At 35.7% G+C, this 16,943-nt stretch overlaps 1 protein-coding gene across 9 annotated transcripts in view; it reads left to right on the top strand.

Moving 5' to 3' along the window:
* The window catches only part of LOC115976585 (callose synthase 3-like), a 93,694-nt gene that overhangs the window by 10,201 nt on the left and 66,550 nt on the right, over positions 1-16,943 (top strand). For 8 of the 9 annotated variants that reach the window (XM_031097939.1, XM_031097938.1, XM_031097941.1 and 5 more), the window contains 11 exons: positions 731-831; positions 6,005-6,120; positions 6,232-6,325; positions 6,501-6,611; positions 6,696-6,812; positions 6,895-6,987; positions 7,081-7,172; positions 7,393-7,519; positions 14,270-14,407; positions 14,492-14,568; positions 14,650-14,743. In XM_031097939.1, the coding sequence (XP_030953799.1) occupies positions 731-831; positions 6,005-6,120; positions 6,232-6,325; positions 6,501-6,611; positions 6,696-6,812; positions 6,895-6,987; positions 7,081-7,172; positions 7,393-7,519; positions 14,270-14,407; positions 14,492-14,568; positions 14,650-14,743 (1,160 nt within the window). The remainder of the gene's footprint in view (positions 1-730; positions 832-6,004; positions 6,121-6,231; positions 6,326-6,500; positions 6,612-6,695; positions 6,813-6,894; positions 6,988-7,080; positions 7,173-7,392; positions 7,520-14,269; positions 14,408-14,491; positions 14,569-14,649; positions 14,744-16,943) is intronic. The other variant, XM_031097942.1, reaches the window with a different exon arrangement.

The raw sequence follows: 16,943 nt of genomic DNA, 5'->3' as shown, positions 1-16,943 counted from the left end.
AAGTGCCATGTTTTGCCTGTATGCTTTATGTACTATTTATGTATTCTCTTTGATCTACTAGAATTAAGAAGCCAGTGGATTTAACAGATTTTAAACACTGTTGATTTTTACATTCTTTGATCAGTTAGCTGTATATGATGTAAATGTTGTGTCCTGCACAACACTTGAGTGGCATGGACACTTTATAATTTATGCTGCCATATGCCTTTTTCTCTGTTAAGATACATAAAGATATGCATGCATCATCGGGTCTTTCATGGTTTGCTGGAGGCAATGGTTAATAACTTGTTAAATTACTAATTCTTCCAAAAGCTTAAGCTATTAGGAGATGGTGGATTTAATCATTTGACCACATAATTCTAACATTTCCCCTCACATGTGGGCTCTATCGGTCTTTCCTTCCTAACTTGCATTTATATTATTTGTTCAGTTTGAATTATCAAAAAAAATTCTTTTAATTATTGAAAATATTATTTATTCAGTTTTTCTATTATGAAACTCATTTGAGTTCAAATGCTTAATTGCTAAGGCATTCATTTCTGCATTGCTTCTCCCAACTAGCAATACTGCATTTGGTTTTGTCTATTGTTATATGATATATTATGTCCTGGCAGAATTTAACATGGTGTATATCTCTGAATGAATGCAGTGGGATTTTTTTAATTTTTATTTTCTGAAATCTGATACTTATCTGAACAAAAATGTATATTTATGTCAATACTGGAATTAGGTCGGTCTTATGCCCTGGAAAAAGCGCACAGACTAGATCCAATATGTAGTGGACGTGGTGTTCGCCAATTTAGAACTGCACTACTTCAACATTTGGAAAGGGTAAACTTTAAAATCAGTTGCTCCTTATATTTGTTTTTTATCTCTCTAGTATGCAGCAGTATTCTTGATGGATCTCGATCAAAGGGATAATATTCAAATAAAGTCATATACCTATTGTGATTTGGTATTAGTGTTTTCTTTATCTTTTTGGATGAAAGAGGAGACACTGTATGGACACACTACAATCATGAAAGCAGTATAAACTGCATTAAAATAATTGACAATTTTATCGCTAAAGACTAAGAAATTTCAAATTTAGAGAAAAAAGAATATGCCACACTGTGAGCATATTCAATCTTATTGACTTGGTGATTTTGAGCTTCATTAGGCTCCATGTGAGGAGGTACTTAATGTTTCATCTTCGGAACAGCCATGTTTCATTGTCTTTGATTTTGGTTTCCTCTTGCTTGTTGTATTCGAACAAGGTTGTGTGTTTCAGGTTTAGTACTGTTTGTGGTTCCTGGAAGGGTTTGGATATGGTCTTAGTTTGTTTGGAAGGGTTTCTAGGTTTTTAAGATAGGTTTGGTCCTGTATAGGTTGATGTATTTTGGATTGGTCAAAATCTTGATTCTTGGAGAAGTTTCTGCTGAACAGTGAAATTTACTGTATATTAGGGTCTAAGTTCAGTGTTTCTAAAGGTTTAAGCTGAGATTTTACCTAGGGCGACAAGCTATGAATGGAGAAAGGTGTTTCTAGAAGCTTGTATGGTCAGATAGGTGATTCTTGGACCTAAATGAATGGTATTGCACCAAACAGTTTCTGCAGAATTTGTGTCAACAGATTTGCGGTAGGTGTTTTGGTCAAGAACAGGTTGTAGGTTTGGGTATGGAGAAGAAAATAGGAGTTCTTTGACAGTAAGGGCTAGGTTAAGGAGTGAAGTATAAAGATTTCTTGAAGGTTGGGTTGAAGATTGCAGCAAGATCAAGTTTGAACTTTCTGCAGAATTTTGGTTTGCTCTAAGGAATCGGATCTGTTTTTCTTAATCTGATCAGGTTTAGGGGGTTAGGATGAATTGGGACGAAGTTAAAATATGAGGAAAGGGATTAGGGGTTGAGTTTTGTGTGGAAGGGTTTGTTCTAGAGTTTGAAGATGATAAGAATGGGTTTGTGGATTCAGCATCTAATTTTTTTTTTTATCTGACCGTATGGAAAGGTGCAAAGAACAAGGTGTTTCAGGAGGGATTTTGTGAAGGAATTAAGATATTTTGATGGTGGATATACTTGTGAAGGGGTGGAATTTCATGGTTTGGATTGGAGGCACTTAGAGCTTGAGAGAAATGTAGTGGCTGAAAGTTGTAGAAAGAAGTTTCTTTGATACCAAAATGATGGAAGACATGTAATACTCGCATTTTCTTGAGAAAGGGAGAGGGGAGGAGGGTTAGAGAAGAGAGGGAATTCACACCACAATATAAACAACAATAGCAACAAAGCTTTAGTCCCAAAATTTTTGGGATCAGCAATGGATTCTCAACAAAATTAGTTAGGGTTCACGCTAAGAGCCTTATAGCTCAATTAGTTGGCACTTTTCGGTGTTTCTGATAGTGACATCCAGAGTTCAAATCTTCCCTCCCCCAAATTATTGAATTAAAAAAAAAAGATTGTTAGGGTTGGCATACACATGACCAAACCATCTCAAGTACTTCTATCATATTTTCATTAATAGGGCCGCCTCTATCTTGAAGCGGATTTCCTTAATTCGAATCCCATATTTCTGTATATTTCCACTTATCCATTTTAACATGTTCATTTCAACTACACTCATTTTATGAATATGTTGCTTTAGCAACTCAACATTCAGTACCATAGAGCAAAGCTCGTCCTATTCCAGTCTTATAAAATTTTCCTTTTAACTTGATAGATATTCTATCATCACACAATACTCTAGTTGCGCTTCTCCACTTCATCTACCATGCTCTCTTAGCCACCATATAAGTCATCAAACCACCTTGAGTTCCCAACACAACCCCATATCCCTTTCTTTTTAACAACTGTAAGTCCTATTTCTACAAAGCCTCCTTAATATTAACCCACCAGAACCATACGTAGAAAAATTTAATTTTTCTTATGTTAGTATCTCTTTCGCAACTTTATTTAAGATTTTAACACATGTGAAAGTTCAAAAACGTGTATAAACACCTTTGAACGTTTAGACCCCCAAATTACAACTTAACCAATTCAAGCAATATGTCAAACAACTAGTGTGCGGAAACTTAACATATGCTATAAGATGAAATTGGTAAAAACTATCTACGTCGAAACAAAACACAATCCACAGCAGATAATAAAAAGGCAAAAATAGAGAGGAAGGAAGATGCAAACACAAAGACAACACGCGATGTGTTATCGAAGAGGAAACTGAAGCCCTCGGCGTAAAACCTCTCCGCCACCCTCCAAGCGGTAAACAATCCACTAGAAAATACAGTTGGGATACATGGACAGTAATAGACCCTCCAAGCCTAATCTACCCAGTGCACCTAAGCCCTCCAAGCTTCTTGCTCCAGCGAGGTTGCGCCGAACCTTTTTCTTTTCTAGCTTCCCGGATTCCGCTACTAAACCGTAGCATCAACCAATGAAGATTGGTTCCTTCCTAACTGCTTCCCAGAAATGCAAACAGCTCTCTTACAGTAATGATAATGGTGAGAATCAGGTTTGGTATAATGCCTCTCAAGGATTTGACAATGGAGAGGAAGAGAGTTGAGAAATTTGATGAGACTCTAATGTATAGATTGTGGGTGAATCAATCTTGTTTTTCTTTAGGGTTTCTCTCTCAATTCTCTCTGGAAGCTCTCTTACAATCGTGGGTAAAAGGGGTATTTATACTAGAGTGGGAGAGGAATGTAAAACGTCAGGTTTTACAAAACAGGGGTGGCTCGCGGCTTGATCTCGCGGCTTGACTAAGTCGCGAGATCCAGTCGCGAGATAACTGTATGGCAAGTTGTCCTGTTTTGTCCTGTAGTGCTCCAGCTTGCATGACTGTTCACCTTCCAGCATGCTTGGCACGTGTGCTGCATCTGGCGGTTTGAAGCCGCGAGTCACCTGCGAGGCTCAGCCGCGAGTCTCTGTTTTCTTGCACACTCTTGAGCAATCTTCACTCTATCTCACTCACTATCCTTACATCAAACCCACCTAAATACAGGGTTACTAAATGCTGAATTATAAGCAAATTTGGCACGGAATAAAGCCAATTAGATGGTTGAATAAATTCAACCTTACAATCTCCCCCTTTGGCTATTCCGTGACAAAACCCTAAAACAAACTCTAGACTTAACATGTGAGTTGGGAACAGTTGAACAAAACTCACTCACACCTAACTCTAGAAGCTGTGAAGCACTTGAATCATATGAACATAATACTCCTGAAACATAACAATACATCATGATCATTGTAAGCAGAAAATCATAAAATGCATATAAAACAGGCAATATGTGATCAAGCAAAGATGAAGTTAAGAAACAAATCATGGCTTGATCAACCAAGTGAACACCACAAGGTAGTGATCACAGTGCTCATTCACACTTGGAATGAACACAAGGATATACAAGTTAACAAGCACAAGGCAAGATACTTATATGCTCAACACTCAACCAATGCATAATATACAAGGTATATGCATCTAGGAACAATCCTACAAGGGCACAAGAGTGACAGTACATAAATCAAAATGCAAGACATTTAGATTGAAGTACTGATTTCAACATAGCATAAAGGCTGCATTAAGTAAGGTACATACCATAAAGCCTACAAACTATGCATAAAACATTAACCCTAAAAGCTTATAAAAGCACATGGGTACAAACACAAAACATCCTGAAAAACATCATCAAAATATATAAAAGTTTAAACCAAGAGTATAAGTAATGAGTTAGAAACAACTATACACCAAAAACACAGTGTATCAAACCCATAAAAACATTAAATACCCAAAACATAAGCATATATAAACAAAGTCTCTGATTTTGACAACTTTGACAACTCCCCCTCAACACATTACTCCCCCTTAAGAGCTGCTTTTCTGCTACTCATCATCAATGTCAACATGACATTTGGTTGTGCAAATCGTCTAGTACTCCCGCAGATAACCTCACTTTTACTAGCAATTGCTGTCAAACCAGATAACATTTTGAACTCATCTAGCCAAGGTTTTGAATTTTGTCCCGTTGTGACCAGAATGACTGAAAATTTTCATTCCAGTAGGCAGACCGGTGTAGGTGACCTGCCATTCTGTCTCGTCCTATATTCCAGCCAAAAATGGAGTTCCGGGCGTGATTTTGGTATTTTGGGCGAAATGGGTGCACTGGACCAGAACTTGTTCACAAGTGTTTCAGCCTTTCAGTGAGGGTGATATTTTGGGATATTTTTTGGGAAAAAGGTGAGATTGTGAGAGAAAAACAAAAGAAAATTTTAACAAAATGAAGCTAAGAACCAGATCTGCAACAAAAAATGAAAGCTTTAAGTGGTTAATGTTGGCCAAAGATAGGAGAAGCTGAAAGAAGTAAACTGAAACTTTGAACTAATATGAAGACAAAAACGTTGGAAAGTCTGGGGAGTTATGGTGAGAAAATAAAAAGTTAAAGAAAGAGAAAGAAAAAATAAAAAAGGGTGAGGAAGAAAAGGTTAAAAGGACAAATGGGCGAGGGTGGAAATGTGTGAACATGGTGTGGATAGAACATTGGGGAAATAAAAAAATTGATCTGACTTTGATATGATGGTTGGCAGGAGGAAAAATAGGGATAAATAAAAAGGAGTTAAAATATATACACACTCACGGCTCGTAATCCCGAAATGTTGCACTAGTATACATCAGTACTGGAATATTTTGTTCCAGTAACCAATCTGGAACAGACTTTGGAATGGAATTCAAAACCTTGCATCTTTCACCTGCTCAATAGTCTCAATGGTAATTTGGTATTTTTATCTCAGATATTGCTTTTGAGTGATGGCTGACTTTATATGACATAAATGTTCAGTGTCTTCTACTATCACAAAATTTTCTGTATCGTTTATTTGTTTTTTTCTGCATTTCTTGTGAAGGAAATAAATTGCGCTACCTTGAATTTTTTCATGAATGGTACAAGCTGCTGATAGTTTATGGCCTAATCCCCTAGCAACTTCTTATCAAGGCTCTCCATTTGGAATTCTGATGAAATGTTAATTCAATTTTTTATTCATTTCAGGAAAATGAGATGACATGGGCAGGTAGGACGAAAAGGAGTGATGCTAGTATAATGCAGGATTTTTATTATCATTACTACCAAAATTATATTCATGCTTTGCCGGCTGCTGTTGATAAGTATGGCATGTTGCTTCTCTAAGAGAAATAATGTCTAGTTGTTTACTTTCTTGATGGTTGGATCTAGTGCGTTATATTTTATCTGATATTAAGTTCATGTTCTTTAATCAGTGCCGTACTTACTGAAGCATATCAAACTGCTGCAGTCCTATTTGAGGTTTTGAAGGCTGTAAATCATATAGGGGATATTGAAGTGGCTGATAAGGTGAGCCTGAATGCTTTACATCTTACATCTTACTTTTGAATGATATCATGTAATTGGAACTTGTGGAGAAGAATACATTTTTGCTGTCTTATTTATGTGGATGTAATAATGATTTTCTTTTTTCTCCTTTGTTCAAGTAATTCGATGGATTTTTTGTTTTAATTTTCCTTTGAAGATTTTGCAAGTACACGATACCGTTGCGGAGAAGATGCAGTTATATATGCCTTATAATATTCTTCCTCTTCATCTAGTTGGACATGATCAACCTATTATGAGATATCCTGAGGTTTGTTTCAGTTTTCTTGTGTGGAATAGTTGATTTTCCTTAGTTCTTTCATTTGAGTTTTCTTTTGATATTTTTTCTGTTCAGATTCAAGCTATTGTTTCTGCAATTCGTAACATCAGTGGTTTGCCATGGCCAAAGGGCATCCCGAAGAAAGTAAATGAAGACATTCTAGACTGGCTTCAGGCCCAGTTTGGTTTTCAGGTGACTTACCAAATTGTTTGTTGTCCATTACTTGGGCTTTCATGTTTACTCAACAGGCTACTTTCCAATTATTAATATGTAGATGGATAATGTTGCAAATCAAAGGGAGCACTTGATTCTTTTGCTTGCAAATGTGCACATACAACAATTCCCAAAGCCTGATCAGCAACCCAAGGTCTTATTCCTCTTAGATTGCTCTGTCTTTTATTTTTACCTATTGTGTCAGTCTTTAAGTGGTCATAACAGATGGTGCTTTTTGCCTCTTTAGTTGAATGGTCGTGCTCTGAAGAAAGTGATGAAGAAACTTTTCAGAAACTACAAAAATTGGTGCAAGCATTTGGATGTCAAAAGTAGCCTTTGGTGAGGCTTCCTATTTTTTTTTTTAAAGTGGATTAGTTATAGTGTTGCGTGCAACAGTGCTACACTGCTGTTTTCTTCTGCTATAGTTGGTACTTAGAAGTACCTAATTTTGACTGTTTGTGTATTTCCTAACCTCTTTCTTGCTTGTTGATGCTTAAAAATTGTCTGGCACTCTTTTATGCTTTGATGTATTATACTTTGTGGTTTTTTCAATTCGCAGGTTACCAACAATTCCACAGGAAGTGCAGCAGCGAAAATTACTGTACATTGGTTTATATCTTCTTATATGGGGAGAAGCTGCGAACTTGAGATTCATGCCAGAATGCCTTTGCTATATTTATCATCATGTATGTACGGTTCAAATTCTTCATGAGATTGCAAAGAGAGAAGGAATTAACTTTTCTTTTCCTCCTTTTAGGGCTCTAAATCGTAAGGAGGCCTATGAGAGATTTAGATGCTTATGAGAATTAATTTAAGTGTGGGTATGTAACCATAAAAGCTGAATGATCCAAATAGAAAAACAATAGGCTATTTTCCAAATTTAAATCTCCAACTTTGCATAAAATTCAATCCAGTCCTGTAACCGTGTAGTTTTGAATTTTTTTTAATCAATTTTTTAAATTCCAAAAAACTAATAAAAAGTATTTTTTGAAAAAAAGAAAAGAAAAGAAAAAAAGAAATTTAAAATGCCTCCACCATCCTCTCCCCCCTCCTCACAATCTATCCCAGCCACCGCCATCTGCACTGTCCCTGCCTTCTTCACCACTTCCATCTCTGGAATCAATGAAATCAACGGCACACATGACACATCTTGGCCTCAATACTCCCCCAAGAAAATTCATCCAAGAAAAAAAAGAAAGAAAACAGAACCATGGCCAGGAGAAACTGCGGCAATACAATTGTCAGCCACACAACTCTTTACACAATCAACGATGCTATTATATTGCCTGCTTCTTTTTCATTCTCGGCATAGTAATCTTTGCCATTTTGATTAAATTTGTATCTCAGAATGAACAGTTCTCAACAGGTGTGTGTGTGTGTGTATATATATATATATATAGAGAGAGAGAGAGAGAGAGAGATTTCCAATTTCCAGAAGTTCTTTCCTTTTGCACTAATCAAGAAATTATCAACAAAAACTTTCATGTCTGGTAATTACTACCTTGCTTTTGCTGTGAATGTGACCAATCCATTTTGTTTAATCCAAGACATGAGATCATAAGTTGCCTTTCATAAACTTTAACATCCTACTAAATCATGAATAGGAGGTCTTGGACCCTGATTTCTTAGGTTTGTTTTGAGTAGAAATTTTTTGTTGGATCTATGTAAAATACATTATTTTTTGTTGTTAAATCTGTGTATTATTTGTATTTTTGGTTTAATATTTTTTTATTTAAATCCTTTCTTAATTTTAGATAATAATTATATATATTTTATATATTAGTTTTTTGGATTTTTGAATTTATAAAATTCAAAAAATAAAAACTATGTTGTTTTTGGGGACAATAATGGTGGGGTTTTACCAGCATTAACGAGAGAATTGAATTGATTAAAGTTTAAAGTTGGAGGACTGAATTAAATGAAATTGAAGCTGTAGGACTAAATTGAATTTTAGCCGAAGTTAGAGGGTGAAATTTGTAATTTATCCAAAACAATATTACTTTTGATAGCTTTGTACTTGATATTCAAAAGAGATTGTATAACTGAAAGCAACAACAACAACAACAGTAAAGCTTATTTTGAAAATTTTGAGGTTGGCTATGGATCTATAACAGATTAGTTAGGGTCAGTCACATGTATTATTTTCCAATTCTATTCTTTTTTAAATCATACTCTATGTTACTTCCTTAGTTAACATGTCTTTCTTTATTACTTCTATTGATGTTATTTTTGGCGTTCATCTACCTTTTGTCATTCCCTCAACTTGGACCAACTCAATCTTTCTTATTAGTGCATTAATCGCTCTCATCTGAACGAGACCAAACTATATCAAGCGACTCTCCCTCATCTTTTTATCAATAGGGGCTACCCCTTTTATATAATTGAAAAGATATGCATAATTTGTTTTTTCAATAGCTTTTTGGTGTGCTATAGTGAGAACTTGGCAATTTCTGTCTCATGATGTCAAGGGCTGCATGTTTCGTTTTGAAGATTTATGAGGGGTTGAATGGGCTGCAAGAATATGCTACACAATGATTTGTTGGATTTTGAAATTACCCTGTACAATATCTAAGAGGTGCCACCATAGGCTTTCATGTATATGGAATTTTTTGTTCTCATACACTTCATAGGTTGTTTTAAATTTTGCAATCTACGGACTTACTAATAAATGTATTAATCAGTGAGCAATATGTGGCTTGTTCAGTCTAAACATTTTTATGAGTATGCACTGATTATGTCCAAAATTTTCTTCTCCTCCCACTCTTTTTGGGAAGGGCATTGATTCTCACACATTTGTTTGTTGTACATCATCTTTATATATCACTCATTTCACGTTTTAAATATGAACTTAAATAAAAATGTGGACATCACACGTGAAATTATGGATGTTATGTATAGGGAGTGTGCATTGACGGGTGTGAGAGAACAGTTACCATTTCTAGAAAGAGAGATAGAGGCGTTATTTTAAAAATAATTCCATTTATAAACCTTTAGCAGTTTATTCAAGTTATGAGATGTTGTAAAGTCTGCAAAGCTATGAGCTATCGTAAAGTTTGCATTGATATCATTGTAAAGTTATTGTATTTCTTAAGAAGTTATGTACTACTTCATTGGGGGAAGAACTGCTAACCTTTTATTTAGAAAAAGAGATATGGGAATATAAGTATCAAACCATTTTATTTATCCATCTTTTATTATCTCTGTGAGAGTTTATGATGCACTCACACTCATATTTTTCCTTTCTTTCTCATTTTATATATTTTCACAACTTTGCACTTACTACTTGTTTAATGAATTGTCATATGTAAATACTATATTAGTTTATGAAAAGAGGTTAGTTAAGAGGTTGAGCCTTGGTGCGAAGGCATGTGTCTTCCACCAACAGTGGCAAGTTTCGGGTTTGAGTTTGGAAATTAGCCTCTAAAAGAAAATTGGTGGTAAGATTGCCTCCTACAGAAAATATGGGAAAGTCTGAATTATTCCTTGTGGGTGTGGTTCCAAATATAGTACATATGGTGGATGTGCTAAGGTGCAAGCAAGCTCCTTCCTGATGAAATCTTTAGGTCTTCAACTAGGTGCAAATTTCAGAGATAGTTTTATTTGGAATCCAAAAGGAGGTAAAGTTACTTTTAATTTAGAGTACTTTGTCCAATCTTACAACTTATTTTCTATTTTTTCCCTATCTCGGTGGAGGTGCAAATTGTATTGAACAACTTCAACGAAATTTTCTCTGGAGTGGTATGGGAAACTCACATGGTGAAATGGGCTACAGTTTGTACTCCTTTTCATTCTGGGGCCTTAGCTATTAGAAGTTTGATAAGTTTTAATAAAGTGTTGGTTGGAAAATGGCAATGGAGATTTGGGAATGAGCAACCGGCCTTGTGGAGGAGAGTGATAGGGACAAAGTATGGTTGTGGAAGGGGAGGTTGGTGCTCTCTTCCCTCTATTGGTCCTCATGGAGTGAGCAGATGGATGTCTATTAGCTGTGGTTGGACTTCCTTTGCTTGTCACGTCCAGTTTGAGGTTGGGGTTGGGTTTAGTGTTAGATTTTGGCAAGACACTTGGTGTGGGGACACCCCCTTGAGATTGAGATATTTGGAATTATTTGCTATAAGTCGAAATAAGGAGGTTTATGTGGCTGATTTGATGAAGTTCCCAAATGGTGTTCTCTTCTAGGATTTAAATCTTGTAAGAGCCATTCAAGACTGTGAATTGGAGTCCTTATCTAATTTCTTGGATAGTATTTATGGAGTTTCTTTGAGGGGAGTTGGGGACGATAAGATTTGATGAAAACGCTTGCTAAGGGAAGTGGTTTTGAGTGTATCTCTACAAATCAGTTTTCTGTTTTGATAAATGGTCCCCAGTTGTTTTTATGGATGCTCAAGGGGATTGAGGCAAGGAGATCCACTATCTCTTATCTTGTTTTTGATCATGATGGAAGAAAGTGGAGGGGACTGGTTTAATTGGCCGTTTTAAGACTAATGGTAGGCGGGAAGATGGGAGTTTGTGTCTCACATCTATTGTTTGCAAATGACACGATCTTGTTTTGTGATGCAGATATGGAGCAAATTCTTCATATACGGATGTTATTTCTTTGTTTTCAAGCTGTTACTAGCTTGAAGGTTAATGTCCGTAAGAGTGAAATGGTCCCAATTGTGGCAATAGATAATGTGCAACTAGTGTGGTAGATAATGTCCATAAGAGTGAAATGGTCCCAATTGGGGTAGATTGTCTTTGATTAAGAGTACTTTATCAAGTCTCCCTACTTATTTCTTATCACTCTTTACCATTCCAACTAGTGTGGCCAATAAGATTGAAAAATTATGGAGGGACTTTCTATGGGAAGGTATGGGGGTGACTCTAAGCAACATTTGGTTTGATGGGATAAAGTGTGTTCCTATGGCCACTGGTGGTTTAGGGATATGGAAATTGACAACCTTTAACAAAGCCCTATTAGGAAAATGGCTATGGCGCTTTGTAGTTGAGGAGAATCGCCTTTGTAGGAGGGTGGTGGCTAAGAAGTTTGTGGAAGAGTGGGGGGATGGACTTTTAAGTTGGGTAAGGGTGTTCATGGTTGTGGTTTGTGGAGAGGTATTCATATGGGTTGGGAAGATTTTAGTCAACATACTAGGTTTGAGATTGGGGTGGGGAATAGAGTGAAATATTGGCGTGATTGTTGGTGTGGGGATCAACCTCTTCGAATAACATATCTAGTTTTGTATAGATTAGCTGTTAATAAAGAGGCTTCTGTTGCTTTATCCTTGACCAGGCCGAGGGAAGGGGAAAGGAGGACTTGGATTGTGACGTTCACCCAGGATTTAAATGATTGGAAGGTGGGTTCTATGGATGATATTTTTTTCTTTTTCTAACAAATATTGTCCCTTAAAATGAAAATGATGATCTATTGAGGTGGGCTTTGAAGAACAATGGGAATTTTGACATTCGCTTTTATTATAATGCTCTACGAGACTTCTCCTCTATCACTTCTCCTTGGAAAGGTATTTGGGGAGTGAAGGCTCTTAGACGAGTTTCTTTTTTTGATTGGATTGCGGCTTGGAATAAGATACTCATTGGGGATAATATGAAGAATAAGGGGTTTGATTTTGTTGATTGGTGCTGCATGTGTCAATATTGTGGGGAGACCGTGGACCATCTATTGATCCATTGTGAGAAGGCTCAACAATATTGGAGTTTCGTTTTTCAATCTCTTGGGCTTTCTTGGGTCTTATGAAGAACGGTGTTCTATCTTATGTTTGGATGGTGGAATTGGTTGGGGAAACACTCATCATACATTTAGAATTTAGTACCTTTGTGTTTATTGTGGTGCATTTGGAGGGAATGTGGTTGCATGTTTGAGGATTTGGACAGTTCTGATGAACAGTTGCTTGCTTCTTTTAGTGGTTATTAGTTTGATTGTTCTAGGGCTTGGGGACTCACTTCTTGTGACTCCATCCCTTTGTTCATTAGCTCTCTTCTTTCTGTAATTAGTTTTCTATTTCCTTTTTTTTTTTTTCTTTCCTCTTTGTGTACTTTTCTACTATGTGCTTTTCATGTGTTTTGTAGTTTTTAATATATTTTTTCTACCTATAAAAAAAATATTACCAGATTTTGATTGACAAAAAGTATTGATAAGTCCTTCCCTTGGAAGACTGTTTGGAAGCTTGTGTCCCTTCTAGAAATTATTATTATTATTATTATTATTTTTTTTGTGTGTTTGGATTGCAGTTTTGGGGAATATTTTGACTATTGATAATCTTTGGAAGTAGAAGACTTTTATTTTAGATTGGTGTTGTGTGTAAAAGAAATGAGGAATTAGTAGACCACCTCCTTTTATTCATTGCCCTCTTACTTCAGATTTGTGGTCTATGGTGTTTACTTTGTTTGGCATTCACTGGGTTATGCCATAGATGGTGGTTGTTGGCAAGTAAAGTTTGGGTGGCATTGGAATAGTGCTATTTAGATGGTTGTCTCTCATTGTTTGATGTGGTGCATTTGACAGGAGACGAATAACTGGCATTTTGAGGATTTAGATAAATCAGTTTTAGATCTTAAACTCTTCTTTTTAAAGACTCTTTTGGACTGGGTTGCAATATTAGGCTTTCGTTCTTTTTTTTTTTTTTTCATGGCTTCATGGACTTTTGTACTTTATGCTCTTGATTTGTATTTTGTCCTTGATGTATACTTCTTGTATACTTTAGGTTAGACCCTTCTTCTTTTTTTAATATATTTTTGTTACTTCTCAAAAAAAAAAAAAAAAAAGACTGTCTACCATGACCTCTCCCCGACCTTGCAAAGATTTCAGCTTTGTGCACTAAGTTCAATCTTTTTATTTGAAAAGATGTTAGTTAATGATAATATTTTGGTCATAAGAAGTGTGATTATCATAGCTTGGCAATGGCATGCACCAAGCTTTGAGGTTTGAAACCTAATTTGGGAAGCGCTTGAGATTGATTTGTCAGGACCAAACCATTTTGGATTGAAGTTGAGCAAATAAGGGGCAATTTAGAGAATTCCAATGTTTTAAAACTAAGTTGCAAATTTTCTAAAAGGTTGAACCATATATTAGAATTTTCCATGAACTTATTTGTAGTACATTTGGTCATTACCACGTTTCATGCATTGTAGTTTACACTTGATAAAAATTGCTTTAGTTGAGTAGTAGAAATTCGGGTCTCAGACCAAAAGAAAAATAGAAAAAAAAGGGTATGGAGGGTTTGAACTTTGGCCAATTTAAATGATAAATTAAGGATGTTCAGAAAACATTTAATAGACTTGCTCTGAGTTTTCAGGTTCTTATACATACATGTTTCATATTTATATTAGTTGTTTGATATTTATACTCTTTGTTTTGCTTACTATTATTGATCATTGAGTATAATTGACACTTCATTGATTTAAGGGTGATTATTCAGTTTTTTGTACTCCAATCTTTGTAGATGGCATTTGAGTTGTATGGGATGCTGGCTGGAAGTATTAGTCCAATGGCTGGTGTGCCTGTATCGCCAGCCTATGGTGGTGATGATGAGTCTTTTCTAAAGAAAGTAGTAACTCCAATATATGAGACAATAGCAAAGGTGTTGCTTCTGCATGTTCTGTTTGCTCTATAAAATTGTGTGTATTTGACTACTTTGTCTTACTATTTCCTTTGTGCTTTACAGGAAGCTCAAAGAAGCAAGGGAGGAAATTCAAAGCATTCTCAGTGGAGAAATTATGATGATTTAAATGAATACTTCTGGTACTATGCGATTCTTTGTTTATATGCATTTCATATGTACAGAATGTAGATTATTAAAAATTATGTTGGTGTGAATGGTAGGTCAGTTGATTGTTTTCGGCTAGGTTGGCCTATGCGTGCTGATGCTGATTTCTTTTGCCAACCTCTGGAACAGCTTCAAGTAGACAAAAAGGATGTAAGTTGTAATTTTGAGTTATATGTTGCTTGTTTGTTAGTTTTATAGTTTTGATTATCTTTCCTTGCATCATATGAATCTTAACTTATTTCTTTTATTGATGAAGATAATTTTTTTATGAATATTAACTTATTTCATTGTAAATTCTTGAAATATTGTCCCTCAATGGTAAAGGGTGATTTCCTGCCCTATTTTTAGCTTTAATCTATTAAATGTGGTTCAAACATCTATCCATACAGTCAATGTTTATACAAGGAATGTAAAAGCTCAGTGACTTGGGACACTGAGGAACGAAATCAAATCAGATCTGGCAGATTTAGTCAGCTTCCATTTTGAGGATTTAGGGGTAGGTTTGTGGGGAAATGGCTGCGTAACATTAAGGATTATAGGGTTTCTAATATGGAAAAGGAATTGTAAGATAAAAGGCAAAAATTTAGGTCTGGATTGCAGTTCTAGGACTATGAACAGAAATCCATGAACAGTGTTTTGGCTATATGTGGGCTGTTTGGGGCTATTTGATGAATGAGTGGTTTAGGGTTTTGGATTTTAGGGTTTTAAATGTGACAATTCAAAGTGTGCTTTCAAATTGCTGGAAATTTAATAGAACATAATAAACTTCTAGGTATCACACCTAGGATTTCTATGGCATCACACCTTGGAGAATGTTGTATTACACAAACCTCAAACAAGCTTCATAACTTCTCTAAAAGTTAGAAAACTTGTTCTTCTCTTCAAAGGGAAGTATTACATGCATATAAATTGAAGGGTAAGACCAATTCCTAGTGGAACTTGGACTTTTTGAAGCCCTTAAAAGAATCAGCCCCTTGGGATTTTACGACTGAGCCCAAACTAAATGGTTTAGGAGAAAACATATGTATTGGGTTAATTGAATTAACCCTAACATTTAACATACTATTGATACGCCGAATTGAAAACATATGTATGTATGTATATATACACTGAGTTTACTCTTTTTCCCTAGTTTTATACCCATAACACTCCCCCTTAAGCTGGAGAGTATATATCATACAATTCTAGCTTGTTACATAATAAACCCAAACGAGTTTTACATAAAGCTTTGGTAAACAAGTCAGCAATTTGGACTCTTGAGGAAACGTATGGAGTAGCAATTACACCATCTTCTACTTTCTCCCGGGTAATATGACAATTTACTTCAATATGCTTGGTTTAGTCATAGAACATAGGATTGGAGGCAATATGAATTTGCCGCTTAATTATCACAATGCATAGTCATAGGAACCTTCACAACAAATTTTAATTCCTAAGTAAATGCTTAACTCAGCCTCTGCACTAGATCTGGCAACAACAATTTATTTCATACTTTTCCAAGTAATAAGGTTTCCTCCAATAAAAGTGCACTACTTAGTAGTGGGTTTTCTATATGACGGCGGTCCTCCCTAATCAGCATCAGTATTGGCTTCTACTTGTAGGTGATTTTTAGATTTATACAAAAGACCACGGTGTTTATACAAAAGACCATGGCTTGTTTATACAAAATACCACTTCATGGATATGCTTTAAAATACCTCAAAATCGTATAACTGCCTCCTAACGGCATGGATATGCTTTAAGATACCTTACAATCCGAATAATTGCCTCCCAATGTTGAAGGCGAGGATCTTTCATATATTGGCTCAAAACATTGACTGCAAATGATATGAATGGACAAGTAATTATGAGGTAATTTAGTTTACCAACCAAATGACGACATCTCTCAGGATTAGATAATAGCTCTCCTTGATCTTCATACAATTTGACATTAGGATCCATAGAGTCCCCACTAGCTTAGATCCTAACAAGCCAGTTTGTTCCAAAATACCTAACACATACTTTCTTTGTGATAAACTGATGCCTTTAGATTGTGCTACCTCAATACGCAAGAAATAAAGATGTTTACCCAGATCTGTAGTTTGGAAGGTGTTTTGAAGGTATCTTTTCAAATCATTAATACCCTTCTTGTCATCACCAATGATTATAATATCGTCAACATATACTGTCAACAAAATCTTCCTCTTGTAGAGGTATGAAAAAACACAGTAATTCGATTGGCATCGTCATAATCCAAACTTTGACATTGATTCACTAAATTTACCAAACCAAGCTTTGGGAGATTGTTTAAGGGCATAGATGACCTTATGCAACCTACACACTCTTCTAGACCCCCGAGGAACAAACCCAA

The sequence above is a fragment of the Quercus lobata genome, chromosome 2, assembly GCF_001633185.2.
Source record: "Quercus lobata isolate SW786 chromosome 2, ValleyOak3.0 Primary Assembly, whole genome shotgun sequence".
Taxonomy (NCBI): domain Eukaryota; kingdom Viridiplantae; phylum Streptophyta; class Magnoliopsida; order Fagales; family Fagaceae; genus Quercus; species Quercus lobata.
The sequence above is the reverse complement of the archived record's forward strand: the minus strand, read 5'-3'. Positions and strand labels throughout refer to the sequence as shown.